The sequence below is a fragment of the Clupea harengus genome, chromosome 18 (assembly GCF_900700415.2).
Source record: "Clupea harengus chromosome 18, Ch_v2.0.2, whole genome shotgun sequence".
Taxonomy (NCBI): Eukaryota; Metazoa; Chordata; class Actinopteri; order Clupeiformes; family Clupeidae; genus Clupea; species Clupea harengus.
The window spans coordinates 7,338,958-7,353,735 of NC_045169.1; the positions used below are offsets into that span (position 1 = coordinate 7,338,958).

A 14,778-nucleotide genomic window follows, 5' to 3' on the forward strand; every position below is an offset into this window, starting at 1 on the left:
TTATTTGTTTGGAGTCATCTCCATTATTTCTTAATTGTTTGTATTGAACACAAAACTGATTAAAGGAACACTTTTTAAGAAACTGATCAAGAGTAGGTCAACTAGCAATTGAACCAAAGGTGCTATGGAATTTTCTTTTCTAGGTCAATTTCTACTGGCATTTATTAATAACCAAACCTACCAATCAACAGCACCGATAGGAATGGGAATGTGCATGCGGAAATGGGCTCATGTTTAACACGTACATCAAGCCCCGCTAGTGGATATAATGCCTTTAGTCACATTGGTGTTTTCAAGTGAAAGGCTGGCAGGGAAGACTGTGTGTGTGTGAGAAAGAGAAAGGGAGAGAGAGAGAGAGAGAGAGAGAGAGAGAGAGACATACATACAGAGAGAGAGAGAGAAAGACAGAGAGGGAGAGAAAGAGACAGAGAGAGGGAGAGACAGAAACAGAGAGAGAGAGAGAGAGAGAGAGAATGGCTTCTCAGTCAGAGTCGCTCTTCTCTTCCTTGAGGAGCAGCCGCTTCCCGCTTTTTGGGGCGACCGCTGGGTCTCCCTGTTTGGCTTTGGGTGCACTGCGGAAGGAAGGCAGGGACAGTCAGCTCAATCAGTTTAGCCATTTCAGAGCATAGAAAGAAAATTACAGGACAGGCCACCAAACACTCCGCTAGCGATATATTTTTAATATGAGGGAAAAAATCCCAATGGTTGGATACTTGTTCAAGATTTTCATTTAGTGTATAGACAGGTGTGTTTGTGTGTAAAGAGGAATATCAAGCAAAGCCATAAACCCTTGAGCTCAACAGCCAATCAAATTACACCCCTTCCTTGACCGGCTGGAAAAGTTTAAGGCCTGAGACACTTTGCTTGTTTCCCATTTAAAAGCACAGAACACAAGAGTTTTTCTTTTTCTTTTTCTTTTTTCTTAAGTGCACACAGAGTACAGACAGCTTGAGAACAGGAGCAATTTGCTGAATTTGACAAAAATGCAGATTGCACTTGTGTAATTGCATACTGAACCAATGCATGTGCGTGTAATGGAGTGTAGAGAGGAACACCAAGCTCTGCTGTAATGTGTGAGACCCACAGGTTTTGCATATGCAGACTTCCTGCCTTGAATGTCTATGGGCATATTCTTTACAAAAAAAAACAAAAAAAAACACCTCACACCGTTTCCCAAATAACACATGCCATTTTTCTGAGCCGAAATTTGAAATCTAATCTGGTCAAACTTGCGACCCAGCTTTGCAAGAACAGGGCCAACAGGAAAGAGGCTTTAGGAGCTGTGAAATCAAGGGGGGCTGTATGTGTCTTCAGAACCCCGGTCCTACCAATAGCATTAGAATTATTTTTTGAATGGACATGGCTTGTAAGTAAATAAACCAAAATGAACCTATAGGGATGTTACCTAAAATTGCAATTCACTTCAGGATGTTTTAACCTGAGCCTTACCCTCTCTGCCTGTACTTCTCCTGGTCCTTACATATTTAATCTGTAATGTTGATAATTTATGAAAGTGAACCAGACTTGTTTTGTGCAGTAATTCGTTTTTGCAGCCAGGGTATGCATAGTAAACAGAAAATCGTCCAGGTCCGCCCAGAACCGACCATCTTTGCCATTTTTTAGTTCCTTCCAGTGGCTTTTCACTGAGTGTTTTTTTTACAGTCATTGGTACCACCCCTCTGAAGAATATCACCCGTCACAAACTTCAGACTTTAAATTGATTTATTTTCACACAGCACTAAGCACTGGTCAGTGGTTACTGACTGGTCAGTGCCACCAACAACTTATGACGACCAGCGATTGTTTCAGCAGGACCTCAGAAACCACTTTTAATAGAGCAACTAAGTTGAATATTGAAACTTTTTAGAACACTAAATGCTGTGACAAGACTTTGGAAAGCTGATGCAATGTTAATGCAACATATGATTAAAAGCACAGATACAATATACATTGCACTTTTTAAAAAGAAAACAGAGAATATCACCTATCACCGACTGAAGACCCTAAATTGATTTATTTTCACACAGATATCATTTGCATTCCATTGAGAATTTACCAATTCCTGGAAACAGATTTCATGTCTCACAGTAACATAAAATATAAAAGTTTAAATGTAAAAAAAAAAAGGATAACTCTAACTATTTATGGGTAACTATTTAAAATAGGTAAAATAGGTGTTTAAAATAGGCTACTCTGGTTTTCTATAGCAAGTGCCAATGGCAGTGTATGGCCAATGACTAATTTCAGGAGTTTTTCCAGCTGAAATGATAAGTGTCAGTTATGGTTTGTATGGTGGTTATGGCTTTTGGCTGGTGACGGCACTGATTTTGGAGCTCCCCCTAGAGGTACTAACCAGTGATAAGTATAAGATACCAGAACTCACAAGAATGACCAGTGTCCACTACAACCCCCTCTCCAAACAAATGGGACCTAGGGCACAACAGTCTGGAGGAATTTTGGCCAATCACTCCATATAGAAGTACTTCAACTCAGTGATGTTGTTGGGCTTTCTTGCATGACCTACTTAAATATCCTCCCCCTTGCCTAACTCACCGTCTGGAGATGTACACCAACCTAGTGTATCAAATGTGAAAAATATGAAATAGCAATAAATTCAATACCTCCAAGAACCTGGAACAGCAGAAAATAACAACAGCCCATCAACTTGCAAAGAAGAACACGTCTACCGTAGAAATGGAGATGGGTGGTAATGTCACTTGGTAACATGATCATAGGGAAAAGAAACAACCCATGATCTCAACTATTTTTCAGATTTATGAATGTGCAATACTCAAAACCTAATATGAAAAGTATTGGCTGTACATATGTGTATATGTTTATGTGGCAATATTGAAAAAACCTGACAGTCAGCATTCAAAGACAAGACGAACATGGGTGTAATTTAAAGCCTCCAGTCACATATTTCTCATTTTCTCCAACACAGAGGAAGATTAGCTAGATATAAGTGGTATTGGTTCATTACTTTAGTGTAATTAGTTTGATTGTAATACCTAAGTGCTGCCAACAGATATGTTTCCATCCATCAGGATTAGTAATGCATAAAGAGTGAGACAAGCAAAGAAAAAGCATGTGTTGTTACATGTATGTACATACATTTTTTAAATTGATTCAATTTCATATCAGTAGTTTGTGTGTGTGTGTGTGTGTGTGTGTGTGTGTGTGTGTGTGTGTGTGTGTGGAGAGAATATTCAATTATATTGTAGTCCATCACACTTTAGCCTAGTTTTTTCCATTTAAGCTTCCAGAAAACTCCGTTCAGCTTCGTTCCAAACGTAGTCTTCAACTGTAAAAAGAAAAACACACAATATTGATAAGTTTGGGGTTGCTTCACTCCTGCAGTTTTATTTTACACTATTTAAAGCTGAATCGTCTCTTATGTCCGTTCATAATGTGTTTAGCAGCACGGTGCACGCCTAAACCATAGAACAGCAACAATCCAAGCCTCTAGTCTGATGCTCATGCCTCACCGTCTCTAAAAGTTTGGTTTGGGCAGCGTCTTTCCAACAGCCCAGAGCGTGATTGGAGGAGCACAGCATCGTAAGTGTGATGTTCCTCATGTTTGGTACTGTGAACGACAAAGCGTGTGATATGGCGATTCACATAGGGAACACAAGAGGAGAGAGGGATACAAACGTTAGACAGTGAAAACAAATAAACAAGTCTTGGGTAAATGAAGGCAGATAAAGGGAAAACACAGCGAACAAGACATCAAAAGATGACTGAAATATTTAGTGTCAAATTATAAAATGTTAACATTAAGCAATTGCGTATGTCTTTGAAATAAAGACATGATTGTTGTACATATAACCACTGTTAACAGCTCCAACAGGAGACCATCAGAAGGGTCTTACAGTACAGGTGCACCTGCTGCACAAAGAGCAGTATCTACCTGTCTTGCCTGAGACTGAAACACCTTCACTGGACCGGTTTCCAGCAAATACATTAACAGTAAAGTCATATGTTGTTCCAGGCCTTAAGTTGTCCAGTTTGACATTGGTGGCTTTGACTCGCAGTTTCTTTGATTCCCCCCAAAACTTAGCCTCGTAGAACACATTGTAGAGTATCGTCACACCCTCTGAATCGTCTGGTACATCCCATTTCAGGGAGATCCAGGTCTTACTTGTGGAAATGACTTTGAGATTCTTTGGTTTATTTGGCACTGCGATAGAGAACATAATAAGTCAATCACAACCTAATCAAATATGCTAAACATTTTGTACAATGTAAATAGTTTGGTATTGGTTATAAAATGAATACAATAAAAAGGTACATTAAGGAAATTCCTTTTCTTACTTATTGTTGCAATTATTGCAAAGAAAAACAAACCTTTGAGCAATCCATTATTGAATCAATGTCAGTAAAAATTAAATATAAATGTGTCGCTGAAATATTAAGCGCTTTCTCAGTGAAATTTCAGTGAAATTAAATTTAAGATATATGCACTCACTACTTGTTAAACTGCTTTTGGCGTTTCACTTACAGGTAAAGATGGACTTTTGTTTGCTTATACTTGTAAAGCTGCCGACTCCAAGCACGTAGACCTTAACTGTGTAATTTGCTCCTGCTTTCAGCTTAGTGAAATCACAGGAAGAATTTGGTGTCATTTTATTTTCAACCTCTTTGTCAGGATCATCAAGTGTCACACTGAAGTTCTGGTGACCCCCTTCTGGATTTTTCCAAGTAACGTTAATGGTGTTAGCTGTTGCATTTAATGTCAGGTCACTGACAGGGTTAGGATCTGCAAATATAGAGGAAGAGAGGCATCCATGTTTAGAAGAGTTACCATCATTTATGCATCTCCCACCTGAGGAATTTGAATGGCTGTAAAAAGCATGGACAGCATGACTTCAAGTCTGTCTTAGAGAAAGCTTAGAGAAAACCGAGTGAGGAATTCATTTTTCTTTCAGTTCTTCAATGGATAGTTACCATTCAATGAAAAATGGCCTACCTGTGAAACCGTGAATGGTTTGAGGTTTTCCCTCCAGGGATTTGCTTTGTACTTGTGCCACCACACTAATGAGGAACTCAAAGCCAGATCTGACTCCTTCAACATCATATGTAGTGTCGGGAATGCTTTTATTATAAACTATAGATCCATCAAGACTGTTCACAAGGACGCGGTAAGAAGAGGCATCACCATCTGGTCGTTTCCAAACCACCGTGAAGCCAGTGGTGGAATGGTTTGTAACTTTCAGCTCCTTCACTCTACTTGGTTCTAAAAGAGAAAACAGTTGTGGAGACATTTGGATTGTTATGTTAAACAGTGGATTTCTAAATGGTTTCTCCTGTCAAAGTTCTAAAAAGAGGGTGAACAGTCCTTGGCGTCTACAATAGCTCTTCAAAAATTCAGCACCATCCTAACTTGGTTCATTCGGTTGCCCAAGTGGTGGGAGTGACCAGCAATACTGACCAACAATACCAACAGACCAGACCAACAAGGTCATATCATCACTGGCCTCCATGCTCACTGATTGGCTGATTTGTTCTGCCCTTTCTAATAGAGATGCCCAGCCACGCTTCCTGAACAGTAAGCAAAGCAGATAAAAGGAGAGGGACACTTACTAGTGAAGAAAGTTTTGTTGAAGCGCCGACCAGGAATCGACATGTCGGCCACCTCGGCACTGACCTCAACGGTGTGTTCCCCACCTGCTACCAGATCCTTGATAGTGTGGTTGGTTGAGGTGATATTTACGCATGAAATTTGAAGGGAGCTGTTGTACACGCACAGCCGGTAGATGTCAATTCCACCTGGGGGTGGCCTCCAAGACAAGGTGACAGAGGTCTCTTGGATCTGTACAAGAGTGAGGTTCCGGATGTGATCAGGCTCTTAGAGAGAGAGAGAGCGGAAGAGGAAGATAGAATACATCATATAACTGTGTCTGTAGTCAGTGTTGTACCTGAACGCGTTCATTGAACGAAAGTTCATGAACTCGTTCATAATTTTGGTGAACGTGAACAGTATCGTTCACTGTATTACTGCCTGATGAACGATACTGTGAACGCGTTCATTCTGGTGTCTGTAAACGGCACGTTGACTCTTTAATTTCGTTCAATTAGGTGCCAGATTTCTAGAGACTTCCAGGCAAAAAATACACCGTTAACAGTCCTGTATCCAATCACTGCGTGTGCTTTCTTCTACTGTCTATGCCTGGCAAGTGTGAGAGCGCCGAAGTTGTGTAGAGGCCGAGAGCGGTATTGCATATAGAGATTTAGAAAAATTATAGCTCGCAACATATTGAAAAAAATAACTGAACTAGTTCATTTTTTGGAGCTGTGAACTTAGATCAAAATTTTGAATTATGAACTATGAACTGAACTAGTTTATTTTAAAATTTGTGAACTATGAACTGAACTAGTTTGTGTAGAAAGTGAACTTTCCCAACACTGTCTGTAGTCATCACAAAGGGGATATATGCTTGAGTACAAAATACATTCAGGCAAGAAATACGGTTTGTTGATGGCAACGTATTTTTCTGTCTGGGTTCCCAGTTGCATGAAGGCAGCTTGCTTCAATCATGCAGGTTCATCTCTTTCAACCACCTCAACCAAAAATGATGGTGAATTATGTTTTACTGTTGACAAGTCTACTCACAATTATCTGAAGAGCTACCAGTGGCAAAATAATAAAAAGAGAGCTCCCACTTACGGCTGTAGAAGTAGGTGGTTTGGGGATTAAGATCCCGACCACATTTGATTGGGAACACACAGACTGTGTACTTTGTACCGGCAGTCAGGTTTTGGAACTGTGTGGTCAGGTTTGAAGTTAGCGTCTCAGTCCAGTTATGCTTTTCACTTTTCACCTCCACCCTATAGCCTGAGATTGCACCAGGCGCCTCCAACCACTTCACACCAGCACTGGTGTATGTGATGTCAGACACGTTCACCTCACCATAGAAACGATCTGCATACAGAAAGATAAGAAAGAGAGACGAGAGAAACTGTCATAGAGCGGTGAAAAAAAAAAAGTTTAGAAGACATTATAATGAGGAGCAAGAAGAAATGAGGATGGATATCTTTTTTTGTATTTATTTTTTTTATAATAATTTTTATGTGGTAAGAAGGTAATAGAAAATATGAAAGGATACCAGGAATTACAATAATCAAATAATTTAAGGAAGCATCCAGTTTTACAAACAAACCCATAATTTTAAGCTATCTTCTAGTAATTCATCAGGATGGATATCATAAGGCAAGCACACTTACCATCATAACAGACGTAAGGTAAAACCTCAGAACAGGCCCTTTCCCACCACAGCCCAAAACTCAGCAATACCAAGCAAGCATCCTCAATAAACCTATTAAGATCTGCTTCACGGATGTCGGTGACATTGGGACAAGGAGAGGTGGTCGGACTGGTACTGGTGACAGCACTAGTGAAGGTAGTACTTGGAGCTGAGGTACTGGTGACAGCACTAGTGAAGGTAGTACTTGGAGCTGAGGTGACAGCACTAGTGAAGGTAGTACTTGGAGCTGAGGTGCTGGTGACAGCACTAGTGAAGGTAGTATTTGGAGCTGAAGTGCTGGTTGCAGCACTAGTGAAGGTAGTACTTGGAGCTGAGGTGCTGGTTGCAGCACTAGTGAAGGTAGTACCTGGAGCTGAGGTGACAGCACTAGTGAAGGTAGTACTTGGAGCTGAGGTACTGGTTGCAGCACTAGTGAAGGTAGTACTTGGAGCTGAGGTACTGGTTGCAGCACTAGTGAAGGTAGTACTTGGAGCTGAGGTGACAGCACTAGTGAAGGTAGTACTTGGAGCTGAGGTGACAGCACTAGTGAAGGTAGTACTTGGAGCTGAAGTGCTGGTGACAGCACTAGTGAAGGTAGTACTTGGAGCTGAGGTACTGGTGACAGCACTAGTGAAGGTAGTACTTGGAGCTGAGGTACTGGTGACAGCACTAGTGAAGGTAGTACTTGGAGCTGAGGTGACAGCACTAGTGAAGGTAGTACTTGGAGCTGAGGTACTGGTGACAGCACTAGTGAAGGCAGTACTTGGAGCTGAGGTACTGGTGACAGCACTAGTGAAGGTAGTACTTGGAGCTGAGGTGACAGCACTAGTGAAGGTAGTACTTGGAGCTGAGGTGCTGGTGACAGCACTAGTGAAGGCAGTACTTGGAGCTGAGGTACTGGTGACAGCACTAGTGAAGGTAGTACTTGGAGCTGAGGTGCTGGTTGGGATGGTACCAGGAGAAGCACTATACAGCTCCAAGGTCGTCCAATCTGGATTGTCATGATAGTTGGGGGTCGTGACGTTGGTATTTGAACTGGGCGTTGTGACATTTAAGGAATTATTTAAGGTGGTCTGATTTGAACTGAGCGTTGTGACATTTAAGGACATATTAAAGGCAGTCTGATTTGAACTGGGCGTTGTGGCATTTAAGGACATATTAAAGGCAGTCTGATTTGAACCGGGCGTTGTGACATTTAAGGACATATTTAAGGTGGTCTGATTTGAACCGGGCGTTGTGACATTTAAGGACATATTAAAGGTGGTCTGATTTGAACCGGGCGTTGTGGCATCTGAGGACTGATTTAAATATCTGCTCAGAGCATCCTTTGCTCCTTGATCGTCCACACACTCGAGGAGTTTCTTCAGCTGGGGACACATGTATGAGTCATTCCTCTGCTCTGCGGTGCCATTGGTGCTGTTCTGATTTGTCATTCCTGTTGTGGAATTCCCATCCACTGTGGAATACCCATTCACTGTGGAATAGCTGGGTGTAGTGGTATAAGTACTGGCCCCCGCGTTAGGATCACATTTGATCGGTTCCGGCCTGGGCTTTGAAACGGGTCGACCAGGATACCAGTTCTGGAAGGTCACTGGATCACCATTGGCCCAGCGGGACCATGGAAGCTTTCCCTCAAAAAAGCTGAACCACGTGCCGTTGGTGTCATTTGACGACTGGAACCATGGAGCGGTGCCACTGAACCAGTGGGACTCCGGGCCGGTGCTGTTGGTGGTGTTGGATGCCACGGTTTCGTTGAGCCTCCTCCGCAAACCAACCCAGACAGCTCTGCTGCTGTTGTCCAGTTTCTCCAGCATGTGGCGTGCGTCCTCGGCCGTGATGGTGGCCAGCTCCCTGTAGCACACCTGGCAGTGCTGGCGAGCTAGTTCCCAGCTGGAAGCATTGGACTGTAAGAAATACTCACGCTTCGTCCAGCCCAGAGGAACTGGTGGGAAAGGTAAGGTAAGATAAGACATGTGTCTGTCCCCTGATAGGCATGTAACACTGCGTCTTTTAGAGTGTTACCTGCTGTAATTACTCATCAATAAGCTCACCAGAGCTAATTCAATTATTAAATCATTTCACTGGTGTAGCCTGGTAATCGAGAAATGATGTACAGTCATTAGACACCATAATGTATAAGTGAGAAACACTGTACGAGTTGATAAACAGTCACTACTTCAATGCATTATCATTTGTATTTATTCAAAGCCATTACAATATGTATATTTCATATACATATATTTATTTACATATTTAAATGTTGTTCCTAAGAGAATTAATTAAAAACACTGGCATACAATTGTACTGTACTACTTTGAGGAAATGGTGTGATGCAAATTACTTTTTAGGATCTTGATATTGATGTTTCACAAGAAAGACGATATAACAGGAAATCCTTAAATGATTTACATAGACATGCACTGTGTGGTGTTTGAGGAATTTTTTCCATTACAATGACAACCTCTCCGAAATGTTAACCTCAACGATCAAATAAATGCTTCAGTTAATCAGTCAAAATGGCATTGCTTATTTCATAAAGTCTAAATTCTGGGTATACATTTTGGCTAATTTTGGTAAATAAAACCCTAGCATGTCAAAAGTACAAAATTACTCAACAAGCACATCGCCACATCTTAGGGCTGGGCACGTTAACGCGTTATTATTGCGTTAACGCATCAATTAATTAACGCGGACAATTATTTTATTGCGCGTTAACGCAGGTTTTATTATTTATTTTATTATTGTAAAAGTCTGTTGCTCACAGGCTTCTATTTTGTAAAAGTCTGCTGCTGACAGCTGCGGAACCGGAAAAGAAAATAATGGGCGGATAAACAATCATGGAGAAGGGCATTGCTGCCATAGACATATATATATATATATATATATATGTATATATGTATATATATGTATATATATGTATGTCTATGGCAGCAATGCCCTTCTCCATGATTGTTTATCCGCCCAAGAAAATAATGGGCGGATAAACAATCATGGAGAAGGGCATTGCTGCCATAGACATATATATATATATATATATATATGTATATATGTATATATATGTATATATATGTATATATATGTATGTCTATGGCAGCAATGCCCTTCTCCATGATTGTTTATCCGCCCATTATTTTCTTTTCCGGTTCCGGTTATATGAATATGATTGCTGCAACGTGCCAACTTGCCGCCATCTTGGGAAGGTAAAGGCTGGACTGTAAACAAACGCAAGTGAACGGTGGAGCTGCGGTGGAGCTGGATAAAAAGCACTATAGCGTTTACATTTCTCAACCGATTTAATTGAGTCGTTTGTATATTCAAGGGTTTATGATACGTGGAGTACCAAACAAAGTTTGGTCTCCATGTTACTTAGAATCTCGATAGTTAGGCTAAAATCGCCAAAGACATATATACATACATGTGATAATTGCATATCATTCAACGAAACAGACAGTGGAGGGAGGCTTCGGCAGACTACGTACAGCAGAGTAACTGCCAGCAGTGAACTTTTTGGTGCTTCACCACACTCTAACATTAATGCCTTGGCAGTGGCAATAAGCTTTAGTTTTGTGTTTGTTTTGATAACATTGTTTAAGTTGAGAATTACACAAAGTATTTATTTTATTTAACTGCTACTATATAAAAATGCTGACGTTAAGTGTTTGCACAACAAATGTTATGGCACTTTAGTTCATATGGCAGTACATTTAAAATAACAGTGTCAAGTTCTGGGAATTGACAAACTGCACTGAAAGTGTTTTCTGGTTTCTCACTCAGGGACATTTGGTACTGAACATAGACTGGTTATGCTGCTCCCTGATGAAAGTAAAATGTTTCTGCTGATACCTCAGAAATTGCCTGTTTTAATGATATGATTGTGGCTCAGGATTTTTTTGCCAGTTTTTTTCTTTTTCATAACAAACAGGATAACATTAATGCCCTGGCAGTGGCAATGAGCTTTAATTTTGTATTTGCTTTGATAACATTGTTTAAGTTGAGATTTAAACTGAATATTTTATTTAACTGCTACTGTATTAAAATGCTGATGTTAAAAGTGTTTGCACAACAAATGTTATGGCACTTTCGTTCATATTGCAGAACATTTAAAATAAAAGTGCGCTATACACTACTTTTGAATTAATTATTGGATTTTGCGTATACAAATGCGATTAATCGTGATTAATCAGGGATATCATGCGATTAATCACGATTAAAATTTGTAATCGTTGCCCAGCCCTACCACAGCTATACATCTAGACAGCACATCGCAACAGCTATACATCTAGACAGCACCTCACCACAGCTATACATCTAGACAAAATTCAATAACAGGTCATGAGTGTTGGTGTTACAAAGCAATGCCGTTGCTTTGCTAGTAAGGACCAAGGATGCACATACTGTCTACTAAAATGGCATTCATTATTTGTCTTATACATCTTACTTTTCCATATGACCTCTGCCAAATCCTGGATAATTCCTTCTCGTAAATAAATGCTACGATGCAATCTTGATACCAATAATAGTTTCAGTGACTAAATGTTGACGTGAAGCATCACAACATGAGAATATATATATATATATGCCCAGCTATACATCTAGACAGCACATCGCAACAGCTATACATCTAGACAGCACCTCACCACAGCTATACATCTAGACAAAATTCAATAACAGGTCATGAGTGTTGGTGTTACAAAGCAATGCCGTTGCTTTGCTAGTAAGGACCAAGGATGCACATACTGTCTACTAAAATGGCATTCATTATTTGTCTTATACATCTTACTTTTCCATATGACCTCTGCCAAATCCTGGATAATTCCTTCTCGTAAATAAATGCTACGATGCAATCTTGATACCAATAATAGTTTCAGTGACTAAATGTTGACGTGTAGCATCACAACATGAGAAACAGCACAATATAAAAAACCACATCAGAGTTTGTTAGATAATCCAAACAGCGGGATAAAACTACTCAGGGAAAGTCTACTCACCCAGTAGAAGCACCAAAAAGACAATCCTCATTTTGGCTGCTACACATTCACATACGTGTGCTGTGACTGAAACACCAACTCTGACTGAACACTAAGTCCTGCTGGACATGGATTATGTTTTGTGAGTGTCTTGCATTTGCATAGAGCAGACTGTTAGATTTTGTTAATTTCATATATCAGACGACAGTGTAACATTAGAGACTTCCTCTCAAACAACTCCCACGAGTTAGTTTGCATAGCACCATGCCAGAGCCATCAAGGTGGCTCCTGGCCTTTTAGTCCAGGCAAACTAACCCCTTTTGGAGCCAAAAGTAGAATAAATTGTAAAATAATTTTTTGAAGCTTAGATTATTTCTCTGAGGTGTCCAGAACAACATACTAAAAGTCCTAAGAAATCCTAGTTGAGGAAATATGTTAAATACTCATCAATCCGAGATGTGTGCCAATAAGGCCAGGCAACATTACACCCCAATGGGGCTATTTTCTTCCTTTACTCCTATCAAAATGAAACTTTACACAATGAAGCTACCCATGAAAAGTAAAACATTTTGTATTACAAGTTTCTTTGAAAATTAATTTTAATATGCAAATGAGCTATACACTAATCGAATATGCCCAAAATACACCCAAATAGGCTTAATTTTTTCCTTTACTCCACAATAAAGCTTTACATAGTAAAAGTATACATGAAAAGTAACTTTTTTTGTATTACAAGTTTCTTTTGAAATTAATTTGAATATGCACATGAGCTCCACACTTATTGAATACGTCCCAATTTGCATAGGCAGAAACACCATTCATATATATAACAAATACATCGGCCCAAACTTCATCCAATCATCCTACTGCCATTGGGTGATGGCAATGCTGCTTTTAGACTGGCCTCTAACCTGAAAACTTGGTAGTACCTGCCAGGGGTATAACCCCCCACCAGCAAAGACAACCCAGCAGTGATGTCCAGCATGTCCTTGATGGGGGTGCATTACTACATCGTTTACCATGGCCACAAGGGTCCACTTATGACAGTGTGTGTGAAATGTATGTCAGATATGTCACACAGAAATATGGTAAGACTACTATCATAGTCTTTGATGGCTACAAAGAAGAACCAACAATAAAAGACCCCACTCAACTGCGTCGGACAGGTGCTACTCCCGGTGTGACTGTACACTTCTCTGGTGACATGATCACCCAATCCAAAAAGGACCAGTTCCTTAACAATAAGGAAAACAAACAACGGTTCTTGGTTTATCTCCAGGGGCGGTTTTTCCTACAGGCGGTATAGGCGGTCGCCTAGGGCGCCACTCAGAGGGGGGCGCAAAAAACTGCGCCCAGCAAAAAAAAAAAAAAAAAAAGAAAAAGAATTGTGTTTTTTTTTTGCTGGACAGAGTTTTTTTTGCGCCCCCTTCTATATTTCCAACCAAAATTTTGACATAAAAAAAATAATCTAACATTAGGTTAAAATGAGCCAAAAATCGAAAACGGAAGAGGTACGTACGTCCTTTGTGTTGTCAGAACATGCGAGCACAGTGAGGCGTTTGGTTAGAGTGTGTGTGTGTTCAAGAAACTTTGAAGAACAAAATAATGAATGAATGAATAATGCGTCATAAAAGTTTGAGTAATCAAATTTGGACAGCTTTAGTTTTGGTGGAGCGAGCTAGCCAGTTTAATTAGACATGATTCAACTAATCAAGAGCTATGCATCTTGGAATAAAAAAATGCCAGGCTGTCCAAATATACCAAAATGCTTAATAGCTACATTTAACAAATGATGATAATACATACTTTTGTTATATCATTTTAGATTAACTTTTAGAAGACTAAGAAAACATTATTTGCAGGCGATTGGGAAGATGACGTGGAGGTGTGTGTGTGTGTCCATAAACACTTGAACAGGGGGCGTGGCCGGAGCGTAGTCCAGCACAGGTGTGACATTTTCTCAGTGATTTGTTCTTGAATTAATGTTTGTTCATCGTCGCGATCGTTGTTGTGTTTATGTGAAAGAAATTCAGTCTTACAGGGCAAAATAGCGTTTGAAAGTTGCAATTCCGTTTTCGTGGGGGAAATTTTTTTTTTTTATTTGGGGGGGGGGGGGGGGCGCCAGGAGTGAAGCTCGCCTAGAGCGCCAAATGTGCTAGGGCCGCCCCTGTTTATCTCAGTGCTAAACTTGAGAAGGCTGGGTGTATCAAAGACTGATCTGAATGCACAGGAGCTGTTTCTGGCACCAGAACCAAAGAAAGCAACAAAAACAAGACGGATATGGTGCATAAAGCAGACGAAGAAGTTACTTGGTCCCAAGGTGTGTGACAATCTCCTCTTTATCCATGCCATTTTAGGCTGTGATTCTACGTCTCGTCTATTTGGCATAGGAAAGGGAATGGCCCTGAAAAAAGTAAAGAATGACACTAGCTTTCTCGAACAAGCTAAGGTGTTCAGCCAGTCACAGGAAAATGTGGGAAAAGGCATCATCATTGCAGCAGGTGAAAAAGCTCTAGTATCACTGTTTCGGGGCGAAAAAGATGAATCACTGGATATGCTGAGATACA

At 40.4% G+C, this 14,778-nt stretch overlaps 2 protein-coding genes and 1 long non-coding RNA gene across 4 annotated transcripts; all 3 read right to left on the reverse strand.

Moving 5' to 3' along the window:
• Positions 1-497: 497 nt before the first annotated feature.
• Positions 498-1,479, reverse strand: LOC116224700. The gene is made up of 2 exons (XR_004165702.1): positions 1,450-1,479; positions 498-572 (listed from the first exon to the last, which is right to left on the reverse strand). It is a non-coding gene; the product is annotated as an uncharacterized LOC116224700 (long non-coding RNA).
• A 213-nt stretch (positions 1,480-1,692) lies between these two features.
• Positions 1,693-7,457, reverse strand: LOC116224739 (receptor-type tyrosine-protein phosphatase H-like). Of its 2 annotated transcripts, XM_031585520.2 has the most exons (7): positions 6,668-7,457; positions 5,584-5,847; positions 4,970-5,236; positions 4,502-4,759; positions 3,911-4,180; positions 3,489-3,586; positions 1,693-3,304 (listed from the first exon to the last, which is right to left on the reverse strand). In XM_031585520.2, exons 2-7 carry the CDS (start codon positions 5,624-5,626, stop codon positions 3,236-3,238), a joined length of 1,005 nt encoding a protein of 334 aa, XP_031441380.2. In that variant the 5' UTR covers positions 5,627-5,847; positions 6,668-7,457; the 3' UTR covers positions 1,693-3,235. The 2 variants fall into 2 exon arrangements, with proteins under 2 accessions (XP_031441380.2, XP_042566412.1); XM_042710478.1 differs by lacking the exon at positions 6,668-7,457 and having other exon boundaries at positions 5,584-5,983.
• LOC122133759 (probable GPI-anchored adhesin-like protein PGA18) lies at positions 6,164-12,406 on the reverse strand. The gene is made up of 4 exons (XM_042710516.1): positions 12,233-12,406; positions 8,170-9,186; positions 6,822-6,922; positions 6,164-6,169 (listed from the first exon to the last, which is right to left on the reverse strand). Exons 1-4 carry the CDS (start codon positions 12,261-12,263, stop codon positions 6,164-6,166), a joined length of 1,155 nt encoding a protein of 384 aa, XP_042566450.1. The 5' UTR covers positions 12,264-12,406.
• Between the last annotated feature and the right edge of the window lie 2,372 nt (positions 12,407-14,778).